Genomic DNA, 25,359 nt, shown 5'->3' with positions numbered 1-25,359 from the left:
CCCAACCCATGAATTGTCCTCTATTATTTATGAACTAATTGATAAATCTAATCTTAATATAATAGTAAAATCAGATTTAATAACAATAATTGAAACTTGTTTAGAACAAAACTATTTTCAGTATAACAATGAAATATTTAAACAGAAAGATGGGTTACCGATGGGTTCCCCAATTTCACCGTTATTCGCAGAAATATTTATGGCAGATTTTGAAAAGAAGCTATTTAAAAACAAGAGTAGTTTAATATCAAAAATAAATTATTGGGCAAGATATGTAGATGACATTTTTTGTATTTGGTCAGCACCGAGAGAAATTTAAACAGTTTTTAACATTATTAGGTTTGAGTCATCATATTTTCAGTCAGCTGCTGAGAGAGCTGTACATAGAGATTTCATTAATCAAGATCACTCAATTGTCGGTATTTCTTGTTATTTTTCTTTGTAACAAAAGCAGTTCGATAGGAAACAAATTTAAACCAATTTCATTATTTACCAAGAGTAGCGTCATATAAAATACCATTAGCGAGGACCAATTTAAAACCTTTTAAATTTTTAATGCTATCGATATTAGTCACTGGAATGGAAGAGGACCGTTTCTTACGTTTTTATTGGTCCGTTTAGCAGTGCCCGTTTCGTAAATTAAATTTAGAAAAAAAGTGAGACAAAACAACACAATTGCTTCTCTGCAATGGCGCAGTGAACGATTTTAACGCTCCATTATTTCATTACATTTTTTACGAGTTTTATCAGGTATATGGCATAGGATTGTTTTTACTTACAGTTTAAAGTTTTTTTTTCTCTAATTAATCTAGGAACATATAGTTCATACCAAATAAACTTTTAGTCACGTGGTTAAGCTTGACCGGCACGGCGTTGTCCACTTTTACATATTTTTTGTTAATCAAAATATTTTAGAAAACAAAAATAAATGATTATGAATATATAAACAGTTATTATTTGCATCAACAAAACTCACCTCCTTAACAGCACTTAAGGGGCATATTTAACGCGATTTTTCCTACTTTTCAGGAGAGCAATTTAAAGAAAATCACTTACTTTATTCGGCCAATAAATGTTAAGTCTAATTTTTTAATAGGTTTTTTTTATTAACGCTTAAAAGGAGACAGTAGGTAACGTTCTAAAAATAAATTCAGCGTAAATTCTAATTAATAATTTATTTTTAGTTGTTTAATTCAAATTCAAATTCAAATTTCTTTATTAGACCCCATTAAGTTTTACAGAATAATATTAGTATTAATAAATGTGTGTCTAAAGGGATCGCACCGCGATTAAAAAACCGATACAATGGCACAAAGTGCCAGAGTGGTGCGACCCCAAATACAAAATAGAAATAAATTAAGTTATAGAAATAAACAAAATTAAAAAAAATAAAATTATATAAAAAAAGTGAAAATATAATTTTATCAGGGATGAGCGGAGATAAGCACAGAGGCATAATGAAACAATGTAAAAACCGGAACAGCAACCAATGACGGGCATATCAGAAGAACAAGATCTCACAAATCAGTCGAAGAAATTATAATATTTACGAATTTAGTAAATGATTTTTAATTTGTTTTTTATAATCTGTAAGGATTGAAATTTAAAGTTATTAGAAATATTATTCCACAAATGTGGCGCCATGAAACTGAAAGATTTTTGGAAGTTAGCTGTTCGGTGTTGAGGAATTTTAAAGTAATGCACTTGTCTAGTCGAATGATCATGGTCAACGTAGTGAAACAATGAGAACAAATAGGGAAGCTGCTCTGTAGTTAAAATTCGATAAATGAATGTCATTAAATGAAATTGTCGTCTGTTAGTCATGGATAAAATAGATAAATTTTTAAGATGTGGCGTTATATGATCTCTAAAAGGAATGTTAAAAGAAAACCGTAGACACGAGTTTTGAAGTATTTGGATTTTTCTAGAGAATCTAGCGTTTATGGATGTACCATAAACAACATCGCCATAATCAAATAAAGATAAAATAAGTGTGTCACATAATTGATACTTAGTCTTTGATGGTATATATTTCTTAAGAGACGAAAAATTCTTCAACCGTATATAAGCAGCCTTTAATTTAGTAGTTATATGTGCCTGAAAAGAAAGCTTCGCATCAAAATAGACTCCAAGATTTTTAGTCTCTGTAACAATGGGTATCGCAACATTATCTATATGGATATTCATGTTACCAGCCGTATTTGTAATTTTGTTTATATCACTACCAAATACTATAACACAAGATTTACCGGCATTTAATTTCAAATTATGATCCAGAGCATATTTATTAATTTTATTAAGATCGTCGTTAAAATTTAACTAAATTGTGCCAAATTATTAGTATCTATTCTGCAATAAATTTGAGAATCATCTGCATATTGCTGCAATTCAGAAAACTGTAATTCCTTATTCATATCAGCTACATATAACGAAAATAAAAGTGGCCCCAGAATAGATCCCTGAGGAACCCCAGAAATCATAGGAATATAACTAGATTTTTGTTTTAAACTTCCCCGTTTCATGACAACACAATGTGATCTATCTTTTAAAAGGTTTTTTTATCAATTCTAAAGAGCCGTCTGAAAATCCAAAATACTGTAATTTTGCTAGGAGCAATGAAGGTCTAGAGTATCAAATGCTTTACTAAAGTCTGTAAGCTAAGACACGTCATATTTTTATTTTCTTGATTTGTTCTAATATCATTAACCAGCTTCAGTAAACAAGTGGTAGTGCTGTAGTTCTTACGAAAACTAATAGAGATAGGCATTTTTTTTAATATAATAAGTAAAATAAATTTAAAAATGATGGTAAAGTGTTAATAAGGAAAAAAGTAATAAAATATTCACTTTAGATACATACAAGAAAAAATCTAGAAATCATCAAAAAATCAGAAACAATTTTTTAAACACTTTTATTGGCGTTGAATTAAATCAACGAAAAACAAAGACAATGTTTATTTTAGAAGCAAAGTCAACAATAAAAATACATTTTTTTAACTAATAATGTTTTAATAATTATTTGGTTAATTGAGTTGAATGACAGGTTTATTACCAGCGCAACATGGTTGTAGATCTTTATATTTTTGTAATAGGGGAGCGGGGGGCACGTTGTTACACGGGTAAGAAGTTACACGCGTTTTTTACCGAGATTTTAAACTCTTTAATGGATATAAGTGGACTCATTTGTTCTCTTATAACATCGTGCATTACATAAAAATGATCAGTGACCCATCAAGCGCCAAGCTGCTAAGTTGTGTGCATGTGTCTCGATTTGAACGAAATAAGTAAACAAATCTTTTACTAAATTTTTGATTCCTGATGTCTATATTTTTTATTTTCTCAAAAATTTTAACCTCTAGCGTTCATAATATATCTACCTTTAATTTGCAATGTTGTTTTTTTTTACTATCGATATCCATTAATGCTGACTTCAATTTATATTTAAAAACGTACCATGGGGCAGGTAGTTACAATTTTTTGGGGTGAGTTGTTACATGTAACAACTTAGCCCAAAAAATGGCCATGCCTTGTATTGAACTGTTCGTCTTCATATTTAAAAAAAAATGAATTAATTTTCACAAGAAACCGGACTAATTAGCTTCTTATCTACTCAAAAGAAATATATTTTGGTTTACTACCAAGAGAAGTCCGGAAACTAGCTTACCAATGTGCTGTAAAACTCGAATTAACAAATATTTCCCCCAGATGGCTTATAAATAATATGGCTGGGCCAGACTGGTTTAAAAGTTTTATGGATAGAAATCCTTAACTATCTCTACGAACACCAGAAGGTACGAAGAGTACTTGAGTACTTTTTTTTGAAGGCCTTTGAGTACTTTTCCATTAGGGCAATCTTTGTTTCGGTGATTTGCTTTCGGACAATTTTTTGAATCTAACTCATTCTGATCATGGTTTTTGGCAAAAATCAGACTCAAAATCACACTGTAAAGAGCTTCTGCCATGATAGAAGTTTTATTTTGTCCCAAGCAACCATAAGAAAATAATTAGGCAAAATGTGTCATTTTCTCACGCATGCATTTTCATAACTTAAAACAAAAGGACCTATCTCAAATGCCATCTTTCTTGTAGTATAACAATTAGTATAATAATTGATATAACAAACCGCCCTATCTCAACATACGTCTCTTCGTCATAACGGAGAATTCTAGTATTTGAGATGGAGCAAATTTTTAAACAAATATAAAATGAAAAAGGTATAATATTGAGATGCGCAAATTCGCTATGTTAAAAAATGGCCCAATGGGCATGTCATGACTTTCGTATCTCAAAATCGCCAAAAATCGAGATACGCCTTTTCGTCATAAAGCCGACGATATGTTCATAGGTACTTTTGTTTTTATTTTTATCTGTATAATCACCCACCAAAGGTAGATACACTGGTTTTAGACACCCTGTAAAATTAAATTCAGTTGATTTTATTGCTGGAAAAATTATTTTCCAGATTTCAAACAACAATTGATATCTTAACGTACTTAGTTTTAATACTCTTTAGAATAAAAAAAGTAATTCAGTAATTCAGTAAAGAAAAGTTTTAATAAAATTAAGCAATAAACTAGAAAGTAATTACACAATTAGAAATAAAGGAGCTGTGGAAACGTGCTTTGAGGATTTATAGATACGAGAATATCAGAGTAGAACACGGAACAAACAACTGCATTAAGATAGCACAGTTAGATAAAAGTATAAGTTTTAACTTATTTTTCTCAATTAAAATCATGGATTTAATCTTGAAACTGTTCAAAATCGTAGAAAATTCTTTTTTGAAATAGGGTATGTTGTGCCTGTCATTTGAATGTACAAGAAAATTGTATTTTTCTTTGCTAATTCATTGTTTTGTTTTATTATTAGTATTTTTCCTATATATTTCTATGGTTTTTAACATTGCGAATTGTATCATTTAATTGGCAACTCTACAACTGGGTCTACCCTTACTTTACTCTCGATTTTTTCTCCACTTAATTTTAAAAACCACAAAATAACACAAACCAAAATGCAAAAGAATGTAAAAATTAGAATTATTTGCAAAAATATTATTAGTATTACTATATTACTACGCACTACACATTCCATGCAACTTTCTGACATCCAGTTAAACACTAGTACATTTATTTATACCATTATGACACTTAGGTATCTCAGATTTAAAGAAAAAACATAAATATTATTGCAAGCGTCTTAGTAAAGCGTAAGGTGCCAACGATATACATAATTAAAGAAAAGTATTTAAATTAGATGATAAAATAGGTACTTTTAAAAATATAAATTACATCCTACTGACTGCGCCATGTTAAAAGTACCAGTGAATGCTTAGGTTCTTTATAAAACTCCAATAAGTAAGAATCTCTTTTTTTGTAGGGATTTGCTTATTTTTTGCTAAGTATAAAAAGTCCTATGAATTTACAAGCATGAGCAAAACTACTGACCTCTTAATATGTTGTTCTGCTCTATTCCTTGATCAAATTGAGTTAATACACCTCCGTATTAAATATGATCTTTAGTATATATATTTGCAGCCTCATTAAAAGTATGAACCGACCCCTTCAGACAGTTAGACCAGATACATAGCAGACACATAGAAAAAATGTGTTTTGCTAAACGGATACATATTATGATCTTTAGTAATGTAGAATAACAATAATGAAGACGCGTTACTATACTAAATTGAAAAACTTGAATTAATTGTAGTGTATATCTGTCTGAACCATAGATTTAGTAAGAACAGATATCACATTAGACATTTTAACCCGATCAAACAATCGGAGGTTGACTACGTACTGTAAAAACCAACTGAGATAGAGAAGGCGACATTGCCGCATCCCAAATTTGCGCCTATCTACTCAGTTTGATTTGCAGAAAAAGGTGACTTTAAAACCTTTACCGGATATCAATAAATCTCAATTTCTTAATTAAATTAATAGTTTATTTTCAAAGAAGCATGCGTAATAATATGTTATTAACCAGAGGATATATGCGTTACTATTAAAGGACATGTCTACTGTTTAATGTGCTGAAACGTCTAGAACTATTGGCAACGTCGCTGCTAGTCTTCCAGAATGATATGAGCCGTCCGTCCCACCACCCCTCGCGACGGCCCTTGGTCCGTTATAGCGTACTACGTTTAGCTTGCGGTGTGTTTGAAGTCGGAATCAAGACGAAAGTGAACTTTCAGTGTTTTTCGGTGGTTTTTGTTTTTGTTTGACGTACTTTTGAATCTGCGAATTCAGTATGGTACGACAGTGTCAAGTGTGTGGAAAAATAAGCTCAAATTACCCGAATTTGTCTTTTCACAGGTGAATGTATTGTTTTCGTCATTGTACATAGGCGTCCCACAAAGGAGCCTCTCCCAATCAAAATAATTTTTAATTATATTTGTAATTAATCTATTAAAACAAGAACGTAGTAGCCAGTAATTGAATTATAATTCGTCTCAATGACTACCTAACTGTTGTAGATCATAACAAATTTGAATATAAACGTTGCATTTGAAATTTTATTATAAGCCAGAAAGTGACATTTTTTTCTTAAAATTGCGTCATTTCTGGTCATTATATACGATATTCTAAAGGAATTTTGCTCAACAAATAAACAAAGGTGTTACCCGACCTTTTTTACATTTTATTGCTTTATTATATCTGCCACTTCGGCCTTATTTAGACAATTTTTTACCACTGTACAAATACCTCTTCCTAGAGTTATTTGTACGGTGTGTTTACCTTTTTTTTAGAATGGGACGAACTGTAAATAATTCTTAGGCTACTAGTTTTATACATACCTATATACAGAGTGACCCAGGCCTCCAAAAAAGCTTTTTACCTATTACTACTAGCTGCTCTCGCCATAGTAGTACGTTTTGTACTCAAATGCTATTTTCTGCTTTTATGCTTTTCGTTTGTCGGATTGAGGGTTACAGCAAAGTCGGCCTGACGATGGAGATAAATCTCCGAAACCGGTCGTCGAATGGCTGTTCCCTTCAGTCTGATGAACTTAATGCAGAGAATAAGCATATATGTAGGGGTTAGGCCTTAATAATTTTTTGCTTCTTGTATTTTGTTTATTTATACATACCCTACCAAGCCTTGAGCTCCATCTACGGTAACGTAGATGAAGCAAACGTAATTCATTATTATGCGACAGAAATCCCATACTGTAGCACACAGGTTTGATACTTTTAATGAATCAATTTTCAATTTTCTCATTAAATATTGATTTTAGGTATAGGAAGTCAAAAAAAGTCAAAAGGACAAGTTATTCCAAAAAAGGACTGTCCTTTTCAAAAAAGGACAGGCGGCAACGCTAGGTATTTCTGGAATGGAAATTTAATGGCAAATCTACAACTTTAGTTTGAAAATATGTTCCGGCCACCTATGTTTACAAAAATGTCTAAAATTTGCTTTACTATTGCCTCCATATTCTGAAAAAAAAATGAAAGAAATGTCACCAACCACAAACCTAATATAGAACTGTTTCGGAAGCCTGCGCCACCCTGTGAATATTCAAAACTAACTGAAAGTTTATATAGAAGTAACTGAAAGTTTATATTGAAAATCGACGTTGGAGCGATTTTCGAAAACCACCTACTAACGTTTCAACATAGGTATATGTGGGATATTAATTATATTATTATATTAGACCTTATAACAAAACTCATCTGACGAAAAAGTGTTAATGTAGTATATTAATATGGAGTATAAATTTTACTAATTAATTTACTTTTACTTTACTAATTAAATGCTTTCCAAAAAACGATACGCCACTGGCCATTAGAACAATCGAAATGCTCCTAGTTGCCGGGGTCGGAAATTTTAGACTTCTCTGTCTCTTCTGTCCTTGTTTGACACATTGGAATGTTTGATACACTACCAACGAGTATTTATGAATGAGATGTTCGGTCTATCTTTATAATGTCTTTGGTCTGAACCATCTAACAAACGATATTTAGAGCCAAAATAAATTCGTGTAACTATTAAACTCTCCTTGAAATTTGTACAGTTTCTACTATGTAACATTTAATCTACGACGTATGCAGGTCTCGAGGCAAATTTCGTTCAAACGTCAATAAATGTACGAATTTAGGATGCGTTATAATTCGTCAGCGGCAAGCAATTTCACTGCGGGGCCCAGTTTACGGTCTGCCCTCGGAATTTCGAGATGTGCACATGCAACTGATTCGTCTGTATTAACACAATTTCATCACAGAATAGAGCAGAACAACAGATTAAGAGGTCAGTAGTTTTGCTCAAGCTTGTAAATTCATAAAACTTTTGATACTTACCAAAAAATAAACAAATCTCTAAAAATAAATAAAAGATTCTTAGTTATGAGTTTTCTAAAGAACCTAAGCATTCACTCGTACATTTAACATGGCGCAGTCGGTAGGATGTAACTTTATATTTTCAAAAATTTCACATTTTATTATCTAACTTAACTACTTTTCTTTAATTATTGATATCGCTGACACTCTACGCTTCACTGGGATGCATACAACAATAAATTACTTCTGTAAACTGAGATAAATGTCATAACGGTATAAGTGAAAGTCGTAATGTTTAAATGGATGTCAAAAAGTTGTATGGGAAGTATAATATAGATGATAGCGCACCTTAAAACATCCTGCGAAATAATTTTTTGAGCAAATGTTCAAAAAACATTATTTTTCATGTCTGAACCATCTAACAAACAATATTTAAAGCCAAAATAAATTCGTGGAACTATTAAACTCTCCTTGAAATTTGTACAGTTTCTACTATGTAACATTTAATCTACGACGTATGCAGGTCTCGAGGCAAATTTCGTTCAAACGTCAATAAATATACGAATTTAGGACGCGTTATAATCCGTCAGCGGCAAGCAATTTCACTGCGGGGTCCAGTTTACGGTCTGCCCTCGGAATTTCGAGATGTGCACATGCAACTGATTCGTCCGCATGTCGAAAGATGAGTGCATTAATCTGGGAGGTCGGAGAATAATACACTCAAGGCATAAATATGTACGAACGTAGCGAAAGATGGAATTTATGGTTATTAATAACTGTTGACAGGCTGAATTAATTCTCTTAATCGTCGCGAAATTATTTGCAGAAACTAAATTGTGGAATATGTTGAACTCTATAAGGGTGTATTAACACAATTTCATCACAGAATAGAGCAGAACAACAGATTAAGAGGTCAGTAGTTTTGCTCAAGCTTGTAAATTCATAAAACTTTTGATACTTACCAAAAAATAAACAAATCTCTAAAAATAAATAAAAGATTCTTAGTTATGAGTTTTCTAAAGAACCTAAGCATTCACTCGTACATTTAACATGGCGCAGTCGGTAGGATGTAACTTTATATTTTCAAAAATTTCCCATTTTATTATCTAACTTAACTACTTTTCTTTAATTATTGATATCGCTGACACTCTACGCTTCACTGGGATGCATACAACAATAAATTACTTCTTTAAACCTGAGATAAATGTCATAACGGTATAAGTGAAAGTCGTAATGTTTAAATGGATGTCAAAAAGCTGTATGGGAAGTATAATATAGATGATTGTGTACCTTAAAACATCCTGCGAAATAATATTTAGAGCAAATGTTCAAAAAACATTATTTTTCATGTCTGAACCATCTAACAAACAATATTTAAAGCCAAAATAAATTCGTGGAACTATTAAACTCTCCTTGAAATTTGTACAGTTTCTACTATGTAACATTTAATCTACGACGTATGCAGGTCTCGAGGCAAATTTCGTTCAAACGTCAATAAATATACGAATTTAGGACGCGTTATAATCCGTCAGCGGCAAGCAATTTCACTGCGGGGCCCAGTTTACGGTCTGCCCTCGGAATTTCGAGATGTGCACATGCAACTGATTCGTCCGCATGTCGAGAGATGAGTGCATTAATCTGGAAGGTCGGAGAATAATACAGCCGAGGCATAAATAGCTACGAACGTAGCGAAAGATGGAATTTATGGTTATTAATAACTGTTGACAGGCTGAATGAATTCTCTTAATCGTCGCGAAATTACTTGCGGAAACTAAATTGTAGAATATTTTGAACCGTGTGGGGGTGTATTAACACAATTTTATTACAGAATAAAGCAGAACAACAGATTAAGAGGTCAGTAGTTTTGCTCATGCTTGTAAATTCATAAGGCTTTTGAAACTTACCAAAAAATAAGCAAACCTCTAAAAATAAATAAAAGATTCTTAGTTATTGTTTAGGTTAGGTTAGGTTAGGAATATAAAGAACCTAAGCATTCACTGGTAAATTTAACATGGCGCAGTCGGTAGGATATAACTTTATATTTTCAAAAAGGACCCATTTTATTATCTAATTTAACTATTTTTCTTTAATTATTGATATCGCTAACATCCTACGCTTCACAGGAATGCATGCAACAATAAATTACTTCTTTAAACCTGAGATAAGTGTCATAACGGTATAAGTAAAGGTCGTAGTGTTTAATGGATGTTAGGAAGTTATGATCTTTTTTATTGCCAAGTCGTTATAATTATTACAAAAATAAAGATGACTAATATTGATACTAAAAATTTATAACAAAATTGTTGAATTAGTGCTTAAAGAGAGATTAAATAAAATAAACTGACTTGGTTTTACATGAGATTGAATGCAACTTTTTATAGTGGAAGAATTATGTTACTATGTTTTTGAAGGATTTAGATTTACCTGAATACATTTGAAATTTATTCGTTTATTTAACAGCCAAAATGATACAAAAAATTAACTATACGCTTTACTGCTAAAAACTTAATTTGCGTATGAAACTGTTTTGAAAACGAACAGGGAACGTGAAAAAAAAATGCGAAAAAAGAGCAACCAAGTTAGTTTTGCATGCTAATGCCGCGCAGCGGTATTTATCAGTTAAATAGGAGTTGTGGGAAATAAAAGGGATCCCCTCCTGTCTTTTTAAATGGGCCGGAGCAAAGCGAACGTTTGCCTCGCGGTTTCATTTAATTTCCACTCTTTTATTTGTCCTGTTCGAAATAATTAGTCGAATGGGTATCGTTTGTTGAGTCAATTCAAGGCGCTGTACGACTTTGAACTCGGTCAATACATAGAATGAATGTAATATACAGGGTGGTCCAAACTGTATTGCGGAATATTCTGCAGATAAAAATAAGTAAAAAAGTTCGAATAAATGTATGTCCTAAAATGTTTAGTGTAGAAGTTTCATTTTTATTTCGATTTTAACGTCAATATATTTCGAAGTAACGTCAATATTTGAGTGAAAATTGGTGTCTGGGCGTTTTTTGATAAGAGCAATTTTATTTTGATGTCACTATTACCCCTACTTATAGAGGGCGCTACCTATATATTTTTAACTGGTTTGAAGAGTAATAACTTTTCGTCCGTGTCTGTATAAAATTACCGAGTAAAAAAATATAAATTTACAACGTTTTTTATGTAAAAAAGGTCTCTCGGTAAAAATCGCTACGAGTAATGGTTTTCGAGATATTTGGAATCGAAATTGTTAATATCTGTCATTATTGACATAAATTAAACATGTTGACTAAATAGTTATACTGGAATCATAAATTTGAAATGTTTTTGTGCCAAAAGTTTAACAGAAACTGTCTTATCATCATTTTTTCGAAGAAAAATCTAAGATTAATTTGCAAAAAAATAAAAAGTTCTCAAATTTATCATAACTATAGTGTGACCAACGGATCTGTAGCTACGGGGTATCGGTATGGGAACGCAGTTGTAAACAAAACACGCCCAATTTCATTCATAAAATAGGCATGGGCGTACGGTGTTATATGAAAATAATGTGTATCATAAATATAATACTTAGATTAATATTTTTTTTTCAAAAAACTTTATGCTGTTTGAATCGTTACTGTTGAGTTAGCAGATAAACACTAAAAGCTTTTATTAAAGCTCCCTTAAATATTTTGAATCATTTTATTATTGTGTTGTTAATATAATAGAAGAAATAATTACAGCTGGGGGTTGGAACCTTTGGTGTTATACTACTAAAACACTAAATCAGTACAATACACCAAAACACTTTTAATTTTACACTGGACGCACGTTTCGCTAACCATGTCTGCCATCAGCAGATGATCAAGACTGAGTCTTGAGGTATATTTATTTATATATCTGTACTAACTATATTTTTTTCTATAATACATAATTTTAGATATAACTATTTCATTCATTCTATTAAGCAAAAAAAAGTATTCTATTAAGCAAAAAAAAATCTTGAAAATAGTTAACTTTGGAAGCGCAAACAAAACATAATTTTACTCATCAGTAGATCTGATATTGCCTATTACACCAGATATGGTATCGCTCCGCCAGCAGTTTTTAAAGGTTAGGTCATTGTCTACCCATATGTTACATCCAAATAGATAATACTTGGCTATATTTTCGAATTTCGCGTATATATATTTATATCTCTCTCTGCAATATAATGGGCCGCTCCATTAATATTTATCTGTTATTTTAACATTTACGCCAAAAAAATTCATTTGATTTTAATAACCCCCTAAGCGTTTCCCTGCAAAAGGAAAATTCGATTCTTCCTGCAATTTTTGCAAAAGCTTTCTAATTGTGGGGACGAGTTTGAATTCGAGATAAAATCTATTTATCAAATTCCTGACCACTTCGAAAAAGTCGTTGAGCTTTTCGACAGCAGTCTCACGTGGTCGTTTCTTTCCAGAGAGGATATCATTTTATCGGGGTTAGTTTTCAGCCTTTTTTTTATCTTCTGTGTGAATTTTTTTATAGCCGATACGCTAACTCCGGTATAAAGAAATATCCGCTCAAGTTTACGTTTAAGCGGCAACTCAAGCGAACTCTCTGTAGCTTCTTCATCGCAAACCCTATTATGAACACAAGGAAATACACCAAATGAGATTTCATCCACGTTATTATTAACTTACCTATATAAATTAGCTATTATTTCTCTTGTCTGACTATGTAGCGTCTTACCCTTAACAAATTTATTCGTTTTAAAACACAAATATACGATCAAACTTGATATTAATAATTAAAAACTACGAACGAAAAACATTATAACAAGATAACAAAACAATAAAACACAACTTAACTATCAAATATACTAAAAATATAGGAATAAAGTTTAGGATAACCGGTATAAAATAATGAAATAAAGTAATAATGATCAAAAAAATGACACCGCCACTGGATATTTCAATAGTATTCAATATTCCTACTCTTTTCAGAAGAGACCGTGAAGTTGGGGATAAAGCAAGCGAATAGGAAAGGCGTAAAAGCCATGGCAACCGCGTGGTAACAAATCCTGTGACGTACTCGCCAATCATGTTCGATGAATAGGCGGCCATGCGCGGCGATGCCGGTTTGCCAATGATATCGTTGAGAAATCTTCAACTTTTATAATGAGCAGATTATACAGAATGAAAGAAATAAGTTATTAAATAAAACATATCGAACAATATGAACTACGTTAAAATTCCTTAGTAATATACGTCAGAATATATGCTAAACACATTATATATAATAAAAATATATTAAATTTATAGTTCATGTCTGGCAATTTTGCAATTTTATAGATAAACGTGGCAATATCGATTTTTTTTTTCTCGCATTCCTTCCGTAACTTCAGATCCGCTGGTCAAACAGTATCTAATCAACACATGTTTATTTTTTGTCAGTATTGGGATGTATTGACTATTTCAATACTAAATATCTTAGAACCGGTTGATCGTAGCGATTTTTATCAAGAGACATTTTTTACGTCAAAAATCACGGAAATGTATATTTTTTCACCCGGTAGTTTTATACAGGTGCGGACGAAAAGTTATTAATTTTCAAAACAGTTAAAACACATGTAGGTGGCGCCCCCTACAAATAGGAGCCATATTGACATCAAAATCAAATTTCTCATGTAAAAAAACTTCCAGACACCAATTTTCATCCAAATATTGACGTTACTTCATAAATTATTTGAAAAAAATCGAAATAAAAATGAAACTACACCCTGTATCTCCCAAACTAAACATTTTAGGACATACATTTATACAAACTTTCTTACTGATTTTTATCTGCAGGATACGCTGCCGTATATGTTATACAAATAAAACTAAAAGAGTTTATCATTTCCAGACCTCTCCAAGCCATCCTGGACGTCTACCTGGACAGCGTCCGCTTCATGCCGCGCATCGCCCCGTCCCTCCCTCTGGACAACGACTCCACCGACCCAGCCTACGCGATGGAGCACGCCAGCGAGACCTTCATCACGTGCGAGGTGATGCTGGGCATCACCACCACTGAGAGCTACGCTGACTTCAACGCCAACGACATCCAGTACGGTTTCGAGCAGGACCAAAGGAACCGGGTGCTGCGCACGTACATCCGCAACACCTACGTGTACCACCTGAACGAGATTTTCAGTGCCGTGCGGAACGAGTATACCGACTGGGACAAGCCGATTCCGCACCCGATCAATATCCGGGATTCGACGATGGAAGCGCTGAGTGACGGGCATACTGTGGCGCCGTTGGTGCGAGTGGCGTATTTGCACGCGCGGCGCGGTGCGAAAACGTACTTTTTTCACTTCGGGTATCAGACGAAGGAGAGTGACTATCCTCAGGTAAATGTACTCACCGGCACAAAATTTACTTAAAAAATACAACTTTGTATTTTGTAATCCCATTTTTAAGATTGTTGTATCAGTGTGAAGATAAATTCAATGGCATTATTTTTTATTATTTTAATAGCTTATATTCTTCGGTTAGGTGGGTTTATACCGGGGGAAATCAAAACGTTGTTTTATGCAATAAATTCAAAACACCCGGTGGAAAAAATAAGACGGGCAAAAAGAAGAAACAAAATAGGGCCTAGTACTGAGCATTACTATTGGCTTGCTAGAAGACAACGTGGTATCCACCCTCACAAGTTGACTGCTGTTGCCATTCGAGAGATGTTCCCCTGAACCCATACTGCTGCAGTTTATTAATAATTAGGATCTTATGATTTACACAGTCGAACGCCTTAGAAAAATCACAGAAAATTGTTGCTGTAGAATGATGGTTATTTAGGCTGGAGTAAATAGCGTCATTTTGTCATAAGAAAAAAAAAAGAAGAAAATGTCATAATAGTTATATATATATATATAACAAACGCTATAAATTACTGAAACGGAAATACGTACTCGCGACACTTACTAGTAAGTTCACAGATCGAGCCGCAAGTAAAAAGTCTAAAGAAGTTAAACTACAACTATCTTAAATACGCAAAAATAATTAAACTCAATAAACGATTAATAAGACTGTTCGGCGGAAATAACTCAAAACAATAAAATGAAATGAAATGGGTACTTATCAGGACATTCCAGAATCTCGGTGGTCGGTGACTCAGATGGTTGCTGACTTTTGATTGTTTATGGAAAACGGCGGACGGTGAGCTGGCTTCAATACCCCATAGTGGTCGGTCTGGTCGGTCTCAGAAAGTCTTCTGAATCAAATGAGCTAGGTGATGAGGTGACGGTTAGCTCAGAACCACATGGTGAAGAAACTGGATACTGGCTGGCAAGAAAACGGCAGCAACGGCAACGAATAATAGATCCAGCAGTACAAAAAGGTAAAATGGAGATCAAATCCAAAATTAAATGGTGATAAAAACGAAGTTAAACTAAATTAAATGGCCTGAAAAAGAAGTTCAAAATTACCTTCAAGAAAAACTACAAAATGGCGTAAAACATACCTGAGATGTCATGTGGCCATTCATTAACTCTTTTCTCAAATTCTTACGGTTCAAATAATCGGAAAATCGGAAAACTCCACTTGAATAGTGCAAACGGCAACTATTCACTAAAAATTACTTAACCGAATTTGCTAGAACTTATATCAGCACAAGGCTTGATCCCAAAAGCGTGTCTGCACACAAAGACGGATCGTTCTAGAAGAAAGAATCATGGAGCAACACCGGACAAAAGGGCAGTAAAAAAACACAGCAAATCAATGTTGCCAATAAACCAAATAACATACTCCCTAAGAGCAAAACATGAAATACGTCAAATATAAAATCCCAATAAATCGAAAGTATTGAGAGTAAAGGAAAATCGAAGAAGAAATCGAAAGTACTAGAGGAAAATAATATTACGCAACCAATATACAATGTAAACAATCAAAAAGTCACCATCATATATAAATGTCATATATAACTGTCAATCAAACCCTATAATTCGGTAACTAATGCTAATATGCTCGATATTTACGTTGCCGCAAAATAAGAAATTACAAAATAACCTCAAATATTATTCCGCTGTAAACACATCGCTGTCAAAACATTACTCAAGATAATTTCAATAAAATTACTATTTTGCAAGCCTTTAAAAGACTAAATATCAGCCACACATCGTAAGTAATCTATTTAAAAGTATCTATTAATAATTACTAAAGGTTTTATTTGCTTTTAGTTTATGATGTTCAAGAATTGAATGTGCTACACTGATATCAACACTTGTTCGATTCAAAATAGAGTGAAATCCATACTATAATAATGAAAAAAGTTATAGCATTTTTATAATAATGGTACATTCCAAGGAATCAGTGTGAAATATGAGAATATAAACCAAATTTAACTTGTTAAAATAGAAGGCATCGTATTTAGCTTTGAAGAACTATAAAGCAGTACGAGACAGAGAAATTTACAGTGAAATTAGATCCTTTTTTTTTATGTTGTTAAAAGAAAAAGTGTAATGCAACAGCAAATAAACATATTTTAGCCTAGAAATTATATTATTTACCAAATTGTTTTTAGATTTTAAAGAAATGGCGAATGTTCCAAGTTTGATAAAACAATAAACTACATTCAAGAAATGTCCTAAAATTACTATATTGAGCCCAAAATAAATAAAATTAGGAAAGAAAATCTATGAGAATATAAATCCCGTAACAATTTGTGGATTTGTTGGACTTGGGCGATAGTTAGAAGCTTGATCTTTGTCTCCTCCTTTATACAGAGGAATGATTATTGCCGTCTTAAGACATTTTGGAAACATGTTTATTAAAGTAGTTAGGTGATTCAGAGTGCTTTCTGGCAGATTGGAAAACATTTTTAAAGTTAGCCCGTCGGTCCCAGATGAGGATTTATTTTTGATGGTATTAATTGTACTGCGAAGCTCTTCTAAAACTACGGGCGAAAAGAAACTTTGTAAGTTTACATTATCATTAGAGAGATATGAAAGCGGATCATGAGAAGGACATATGGTATTAGTTAAATTTTTCGCTACATTTACGAAGTAATCGTTAAGGTTCTCAAGTGAGGTAGAGATACTGCTAGACGAAAAAAAGCTTTGTTTCTCAAATCATTCACAATAGACCATGTTTCTTTAGCAACATTACCAGCATTGGCGATTCTCCTTTTATAATAAAGGTCCTTAGCGGCTCTTATAGTCTTATGATAAATTTTTCTGTATAGTTTTACGTAATTGTGGAAGAAGACGATGTCTGAGAATTTTTTTAAGTGAGATAATGAACGCATGTTTTTAGAAGAAATGCGTAGACCTTTAGCGGTCCAAGGTTTATTATGCTTATTTTTAATAAACCTAAGAAGAAAGGATTTGAATGCTAGACTGGTTAATGTTTTTACGAAAATAGAAATTTCGTTGTCGACATCATAAGAGCGAGTATCCCAGTTGGTTGTTTTACATAAGTGGCTGAATTTTTGAGCATTCTTGTCTGAAAAAATACGGCATAATTTACGAGGGGCATTTTTGATTTTGGAATTTATCGAGAATTTAGTTAAAACTGCTTCATGATCAGAGAGACTCGAGCTAAAGACGTTGCAGGCGATTGAGTTAGGATCAAAAGATGACACAACATAGTCTATAGTACTAGAACTGGTTTTGGATATTCTGGTAGATGAGCCTACATGCATGGCTATTCCAAATGAATCAATAATGGACTGAAGAAACTCCTGAGCAGCACATACACTGAGAAAGTCAATATTTAGATCACCACACAAAATTAATTTGCTTTTTAAGGGCAGGGACTCAAGCAAGCTTAGTAGATTATGACAGAATAATTGTACGTCAGAGTCAGGTGTTCTATAAATACAAATAATGTAAAGGTCATAAGCATTATGGTGGACAATGGAAAATTCGAATACTTTTTCAGTTAACTAATCATTGTACTTAGTTACATCAAAAAAGTGGTTGTTTAAAGACATTATCATAGTAACTCCATGAGATAAATTTGTTCTATTAAATCTGGCTACTGTGGTATAATTTTTAACAAACACAGGCTCATCAAAATTTAACCAGTGCTCAGTTATGGCAATGATATCTGAAAATTCAAGTTCTTCTTGTAAAAGATATAATTCATCTGTTTTATGTCTTAAGGACTGAATATTAAATAAAGTTATGAAAAATAGTTTTTTAATGTTAAAAATTTTTGATTTGATTTTTTTTTACCTATTGCAATTCTGAATAATCTCCTTAAATTGAAAAACAAAGTACGTTATTTAATAGAGTTACTTTAAGTCTTTTAAGGCTTATTTTGAAAATATTTATTTTGTTTTATGATATATTTTAGTTGGCCAGTTCCAGTCTTCAATTATTTTCCACTCGAAAGGCATCCCATTAAAAATACATTTAGGTTTAATTTATAATTCCACAATGGAGTCTCGTCTAAAAAGAACTCGGGAGTGTCCAAAAATGGCTCTTTTTTGTCGGAATTATTACTCGAGGCAAGAATTACTCTTCCTGTCGCGCGGAGAAGCTAGAATTTTCTAGAAATAAAAATAAAAATTGCAATATAATACGAGAAGAAAATTCTGAAATAAAATTTATTTTTGGAGAACTATTTTGAAAGAAAAGTAAAAAAAGATAGAAATAAATATTTTTTTTTTCAAGCGTCACAAAAATATCAGTTTTGCGACGTTATTGACAATATAAAATCGATATCTGTTACCGTTTAGGTTCATGGTACAAAGAATACAAGGTATGATCGATAGCGGCTCCAATTTCGTTCAGTTCGCGCATACCACCTGTGACGTCACTAGGAAAATAATGAATAAATAAAAAATAAAGAAAGTTGACAGGAGATCTGCATTTTTTGGGGTTATGGTTAAGAATTGTTTATTTTTAAGACTTTTTAGTTCGTTTAATTTAATAATTACTAAAACCAGCAGTTCCAAAAATATATTTAAAAATAATAATTATCTATTAACATGGATTTGGACGATAGGTAAGAATACTGAATTTATTTCTATATTCGGTATAAAATTGTTTATTAGGTTTTTAGTTTGCGATGTTTATGGTAAATAATTTTCATTTTCATTGCCTCTGAATTCACATGAGGACAGAGTTGAGGATATCTATGGAAAAGTAACCACAAGAGGAATTGTTACATCATTTAAAAAATATTGGGAAGTTTATTGTTTCCCATCGAAAAGTAGAAAATGCCAATGCAGATGAACGTATTGTAATTGTGATAGAAGTAATTCTAAGGGTGAAGTTTATTATAATTAGTGGAAGTAATACCAAGGGTGAAGTTTATTATAATTAGTGACCTGTGCTTTTCTTTTTATATGTAGATGTTTCTGGTTTTGAGAATAAATCGGTTGAACGACACCCAAAATTTAAAGGAAGTGTTTGCATACCCAGAATATGCCCATCAAGGATTATATAGCTCAAATTTCCTTTAATGGTAGGCAATTATTCAATGCAAATTAACTTTTTCAGTGACTGAAATATAAAAAATAAATAGTTTACAATATGGTATATCACTAAAAATATATTACTTTTAGGTACAATTAGAGCCCGATACATTTCAAAAAGTAGAATATTATTTTATATTAAATGAGGTATTGTACTAACAATCAATTTATATTAATAACGGAGATTAAAAAATAACAGAATAAATAGTTCTTTTTTTTATACTACAAAAATAAACTATAGAATACAACAGTATTTAAAAAAATAAATAAAAAGTTATGTCCCGGCCGAGATTCGAACTCCGGTCTCTCGCTTCCTAGCCCGACTCCTTACGCACTGCTCCACAGTAACTTGCTTAGCGATAATTCAATGACGGTATATAAACAAAAAAACAGGTTTATAACAATATCTTGACGATTTGAACTGGCGTGCTGACCAATAGCGCCCATGGTACAAAGAATACAAGGTATGATATTGCGCAGGTTGGTCGCTACGTCACAGGTGATAACAGGCGCTATTGGTCAGCACGCTCCGCGCGCCAGTTCAAATCGGCAAGATATTGTTATAAACCTGTTTTTTTTTGTTTATATACCGTCATTGAATTATCGCTAAGCAAGTTACTGTGGAGCAGTGCATAAGTCGGGCTAGGAAAGACCGAGTTCGAATCTCGGCCGGAAACATCACTTTTATTTATTTTTTTAAATACTGTTGTATTCTATATTTTATTTTGAGTATAAAAAAAAGAACTATTGTCTGATATTTTTTAATCTCCGTTATTAATATAAATTGATTGTTAGTACAATACCTCATTTAATATAAAATAATATTCTACTTTTTTTGAAATGTATCGGGCCTAATTGTACCTAAAAGTACAGTGATATGACATGTGATAAACCAAATATTTCAGTCACTTAAAAAGTTAATTTCAGTCAATAAAACCTAATTTGCGAAAGGAAATTTGAGCTATATAACCCTTTGATGGGCTGATGGGCATGCAAATACTTCCTTTAAACGGGTGTCGTTCAACGGTTATTCAAAACCAGAAACATCTACATATAAAAAAGCACACAGGTCACTAATTAAATAAACTTCACGCTTTGTTATTACTTCTATCACAATTACAATACGTTCATCTGCATTGGCATTTTCTACTTTTCGATGGGAAGCAATAAACTTCCCAACATTTTTTAAATGATGTAACAATTCCTCTTGTGGTTACTTTTCCATAGATATCCTCATCTGTCCTCATGTGAATTCAGGCAATAAAATGAAAATTATTTACCATAAACATCGCAAACTAAAAACCTAATAAACAATTTTATACCGAATATAGAAAACAAATTTAGTATTTTTACCTATTATCGTCCAAATCCATGTTAATAGATATGATTTTTAAATATATTTTGGAACTGCTGGTTTTAGTAATTATTTAATTAAACGAACTAAAAAAGTCTTAAAATATAAACAATTCTTAACCACAACTTAAAAAATGCAGATCTCCTGTCAACTTTCTTTATTTTTTATTTATTCATTATTTTCCTAGTGACGTCACAGGTGGTATGCGCGAACTGAACGAAATTGGAGCCGCTATCGATCATACCTTGTATTCTTTGTACCATGGTTTAGGTTTTGTTAAAAATGTGCATTTTTAGGGTTAGTAATACTACGTATAGAAAATATAATGGGTTAAGGTGCGATAGACATAGTTTATATTGGCCATTGTCATACATTGACCGCGTCGTTTATAAAAAGGATTTGTAAGGTAGACAACTTTATATACACTTATATTTGGTAGTTTACTGACAGACGATATAAAAAGTGGCGGTTTTTGTCTTTGTCGAGAAACCAGCGTATATTGTTTATTAGTTGAGAATCAATATAGTTGATTAAGAAATATCTAGTGCATTATTTCTATTACAGGATTATCTTACAGGATTTCAGTCATATCGCTGGAAAAATTTCGCCGTTTGGGCAGTTTGGGTGTTTATAGAAACTCAAATTATTAAACAACATAAGTTTTGTATCGTTTATCGCGTATTATGTTTTGTTTAGTCAATATAAATCAATATTTAAATTTTTAATATCGAAAAAAAAATAGTTTTAGTTGCCGTAGCTTTGTCGTAGCCGAGAGTTTGAGATGCAGCGCGAAATTTGTGTAGGTAATAATTTATAATTTTCTGACCACATATGGTGTTTAGTTTGTAAAATCGTGCAGTTAAATCAAAACAATTGCTTAAATTTCGAAAAATGTTTACAGAAAGAATTCACTTAAAATATAAAAAATGCGAAATAAAACTTTTAGAAATGTATATGTGTATACAGGGCGTTTCAAAACAAATGCGAAAAACTTTAGGGGGTGATTCCTTGTTCAAAATAAAGGGTAGTTTGCTTTATAAACGTTGGGTCAAAAGTCAACCATTAGGGAGATATCGCGGGACAAAGATGGCGGAAAAATAATATTTTTATTTTTTATCTTGAAAACAAAAAGAGATAGACTAATGAAATTTTATGGAAGCATTACTGTTATGAAAACACACTTTCAGGTAAGTTTTTTACTTTTTTAAAATGAGTGGAAGGGGTTGAAATAAACTACCCCTATCATTCTTGTTAACGAAATTTAAAGAAAAATCTTATCAAACACATGCAAAAAAAATTAATTTGGATAGTTTGGTTTGTTTAGAAACTTTTTTACCTCTTGTATTTTTTTGATAAAACTCACCGATTGGAAATTAAAAAAATAAAATGTAAAGCATTACATGTCAGGACAAAAAACATTTTTAGATTAAGAATCTAGTGATAATAACGATAATAATAAACATCTAGATAATAACGTATTGCAGTAGAGTAATGTCAAATAAAATAATATTAGGAACATCCTAAAAAGTAACAACGGCCGACTAGATTTTTTCCTAAAAAAATTACAGCAGCCCACTAGATTCTTTATCAGAAAATGTTTTTTGTCCTGACATGTAATGCTTTACGTTTTATTTTTTAATTTCAAATCGGTGAGTTTTATCAAAAAAATACAAGAAATAAAAAAGTTTCTAAACAAACTAAACTATCCAAATTAATTTTATTGCATGTGTTTGATAAGATTTTTCTTTAAATTTCGATAACAAGAATGATAGGGGTAGTTTATTTCAACCCCTTCCACTCTTTTTAAAAAAATGAAAACATTACCAGAAAGTGTGTTTTCATAACAGTAATACTTCCATAAAATTTTATTAGTCTATCTCTTTTCGTTTTCAAGATAAAAAATAAAAACATTATTTTTCCGCCATCTTTGTACCGCAATATCTCCCTAATGGTTGACTTTTGACCCAACGTTTATGAAGCAAACTACCCTTTATTTTGAACAAGGAATCACCCCCTGAAGTTTTTGGCATTTGTTTTCAAACACCCTGTATATGTATTTATATTTTTGTGACATTATTATTTAAGTGTCTTTTAAATCCTACCGTGGAAAATTTGTGTAAAGAACATTGACTGGATTTTTAGTGAAATGGCACTAGATCACATGTAATGCTTTACGTTTTATTTTTTAATTTCAAATCGGTGAGTTTTATCAAAGAAATACAAAAAATAAAAAAGTTTCTAAACAAACTAAACTATCCAAATTAATGTTTTTGCATGTGTTTGATAAGATTTTTCTTTAAATTTCGTTAACAAGAATAATAGGGGTAGTTTATTTCAACCCCTTCCACTCATTTTAAAAAAATGAAAAAATTACCAGAAAGTGTGTTTTCATAACAGTAATACTTCCATAAAATTTTATTAGTCTATCTCTTTTCGTTTTCAAGATAAAAAATAAAAACATTATTTTTCCGCCATCTTTGTACCGCAATATCTCCCTAATGGTTGACTTTTGACCCAACGTTTATGAAGCAAACTACCCTTTATTTTGAACAAGGAATCACCCCCTGAAGTATTTGGCATTTGTTTTGAAACACCCTGTATATGTATTTATATTTTTGTGACATTATTATTTAAGTGTCTTTTAAATCCTACCGTGGAAAATTTGTGTAAAGAACATTGACTGGATTTTTAGTGAAATGGCACTAGATCACCTCTTTAAAAATGTAAGGGTAGGTTTCATTTTAACATAATATGTATTTATTTTTAGATTTATTTTCGCTGAACTAAACGTACAAGTACCTTATAAGAAACCAATTAAATTTAGTCGGGTCTTAAAAAAAATTGACGAATTATTTTTAGATATTGACCTCCCTACAACAATAACCACGAGCCGTCACTGTAAATTACTCTCGTTAAACATGAAATATGAAAAGGAGTGTTTTATTAAAATACTAGTATTATTTAAGCCTCGAAATAACCGAAATATTTTCTTATTTTTCCAGAGACTAGGCAGCGTGCGAGGCGAAGACCTTACCTACATTCTCGGCCAGCCCCTTGTTGCCGGCCTGCCGTTTTTTCCCCAGAACTACTCCCGCCAGGACATGGGAGTGTCGGAGGCGCTGCTCAATTTCGTGAGCAACTTTGCGAAAACGGGCGACCCCAATGTACCGGGCATCCACAAAGAGGTGCCCGATTACGGCACACCCAGAGAGAAGACGCGCTACAGGGGCCTGACGTGGGATCCATACGAAATAGGGACGCAATATTATTTAAGCATAAGTAAGTGGAGGTTTTGTTTTATCGAAATTTGCTTTTTGTAGAGTTGGATTTATTTTATCGTCGGTTCGTGTGGGGAATGTTTAAAGTTTTTGTTCGTAATTGTGCAAGGTATGATGGTCAGTTTCTTTTAAATTTATAGGTGGCTTTCTTAAACTTATACAGGGTTGTTCACCACATACGACAAGGAGTATTGTAGCTAAACGGTTAGATTTTTACAAATTGTAAGTTTTAGGTTCGTTGAGTGTCCCAAATAAGTAAAAAATATTATAGTTGTAATTTCTTAAATTAAACACCTCGTATATTATTCTATTTTTAGATTCTACGATTGAAATAAAGGTAAATTTGATAAAGATATATCACACTTAAACCTTACCGTTTTTGAAATATTTTCAATTTTGTGAAAGTGCAGTATAAAATTTAAGGCTCATTTCTCCAAGGGTATCAAAGGTTTTAATACTAAATATTTACTGAAGATTATTTATTGATCAAATATTGTGGTGCAGTAATACAAATTATACTACCTTATACAGAGTGTCCAAAAATTTATATTAAAAAATAATAAATATTGTTTTAATTAATAAATTATTCTAAATAAATGTGGATTTGACTCAGAAATCAATAAAATAATAAGAACTATGAAAATGAACGTCTCTGTTGTTATAAATAAGCATTCGTCAAAAATTGAAATAAAATATATAAGGTGTTTACTACACTGTCTCAGCCCACGACCACACAGAAAGCGTTTTTTGCGTTTTTAGCGTGAAGCGTCTTTAGCGACTAGTAGAAAATAACAGGAATATATAGGAGTGGCCACACCAAAAACTTGTAGCGTTCGGCGTGTCTCGCAAAAAACGCAAATGAAAACAAATCAGTTTGTTTTCTGTAGCTTCGGTAGCGTTTTCCAAGATGATGAGACCCCGTCATAGGCGGACGTTATATTTAATAATACAGTAAAAATAAATTAAATAGTATGCATTTTTTTTTTCATTTTAGAGTATTATCTAAAAATAGTTTTATAAAGAACATCTACTGTTTAGGAAGATTCT

At 32.0% G+C, this 25,359-nt stretch overlaps 1 protein-coding gene across 1 annotated transcript in view; it reads left to right on the top strand.

Annotated features, from left to right (window-relative positions):
- The window catches only part of LOC115877072 (neuroligin-4, Y-linked-like), a 259,288-nt gene that overhangs the window by 156,774 nt on the left and 77,155 nt on the right, over positions 1–25,359 (top strand). Inside the window, exons 7-8 of the mRNA XM_030893146.1 lie at positions 14,122–14,608; positions 24,037–24,313. Coding sequence (XP_030749006.1) covers positions 14,122–14,608; positions 24,037–24,313 — 764 coding nt within the window. The remainder of the gene's footprint in view (positions 1–14,121; positions 14,609–24,036; positions 24,314–25,359) is intronic.

The sequence above is a fragment of the Sitophilus oryzae genome, unplaced genomic scaffold (assembly GCF_002938485.1).
Source record: "Sitophilus oryzae breed Bouriz unplaced genomic scaffold, Soryzae_2.0 scaffold_1442_pilon_pilon, whole genome shotgun sequence".
Classification (NCBI taxonomy): domain Eukaryota; kingdom Metazoa; phylum Arthropoda; class Insecta; order Coleoptera; family Curculionidae; genus Sitophilus; species Sitophilus oryzae.
The sequence above is the reverse complement of the archived record's forward strand: the minus strand, read 5'-3'. Positions and strand labels throughout refer to the sequence as shown.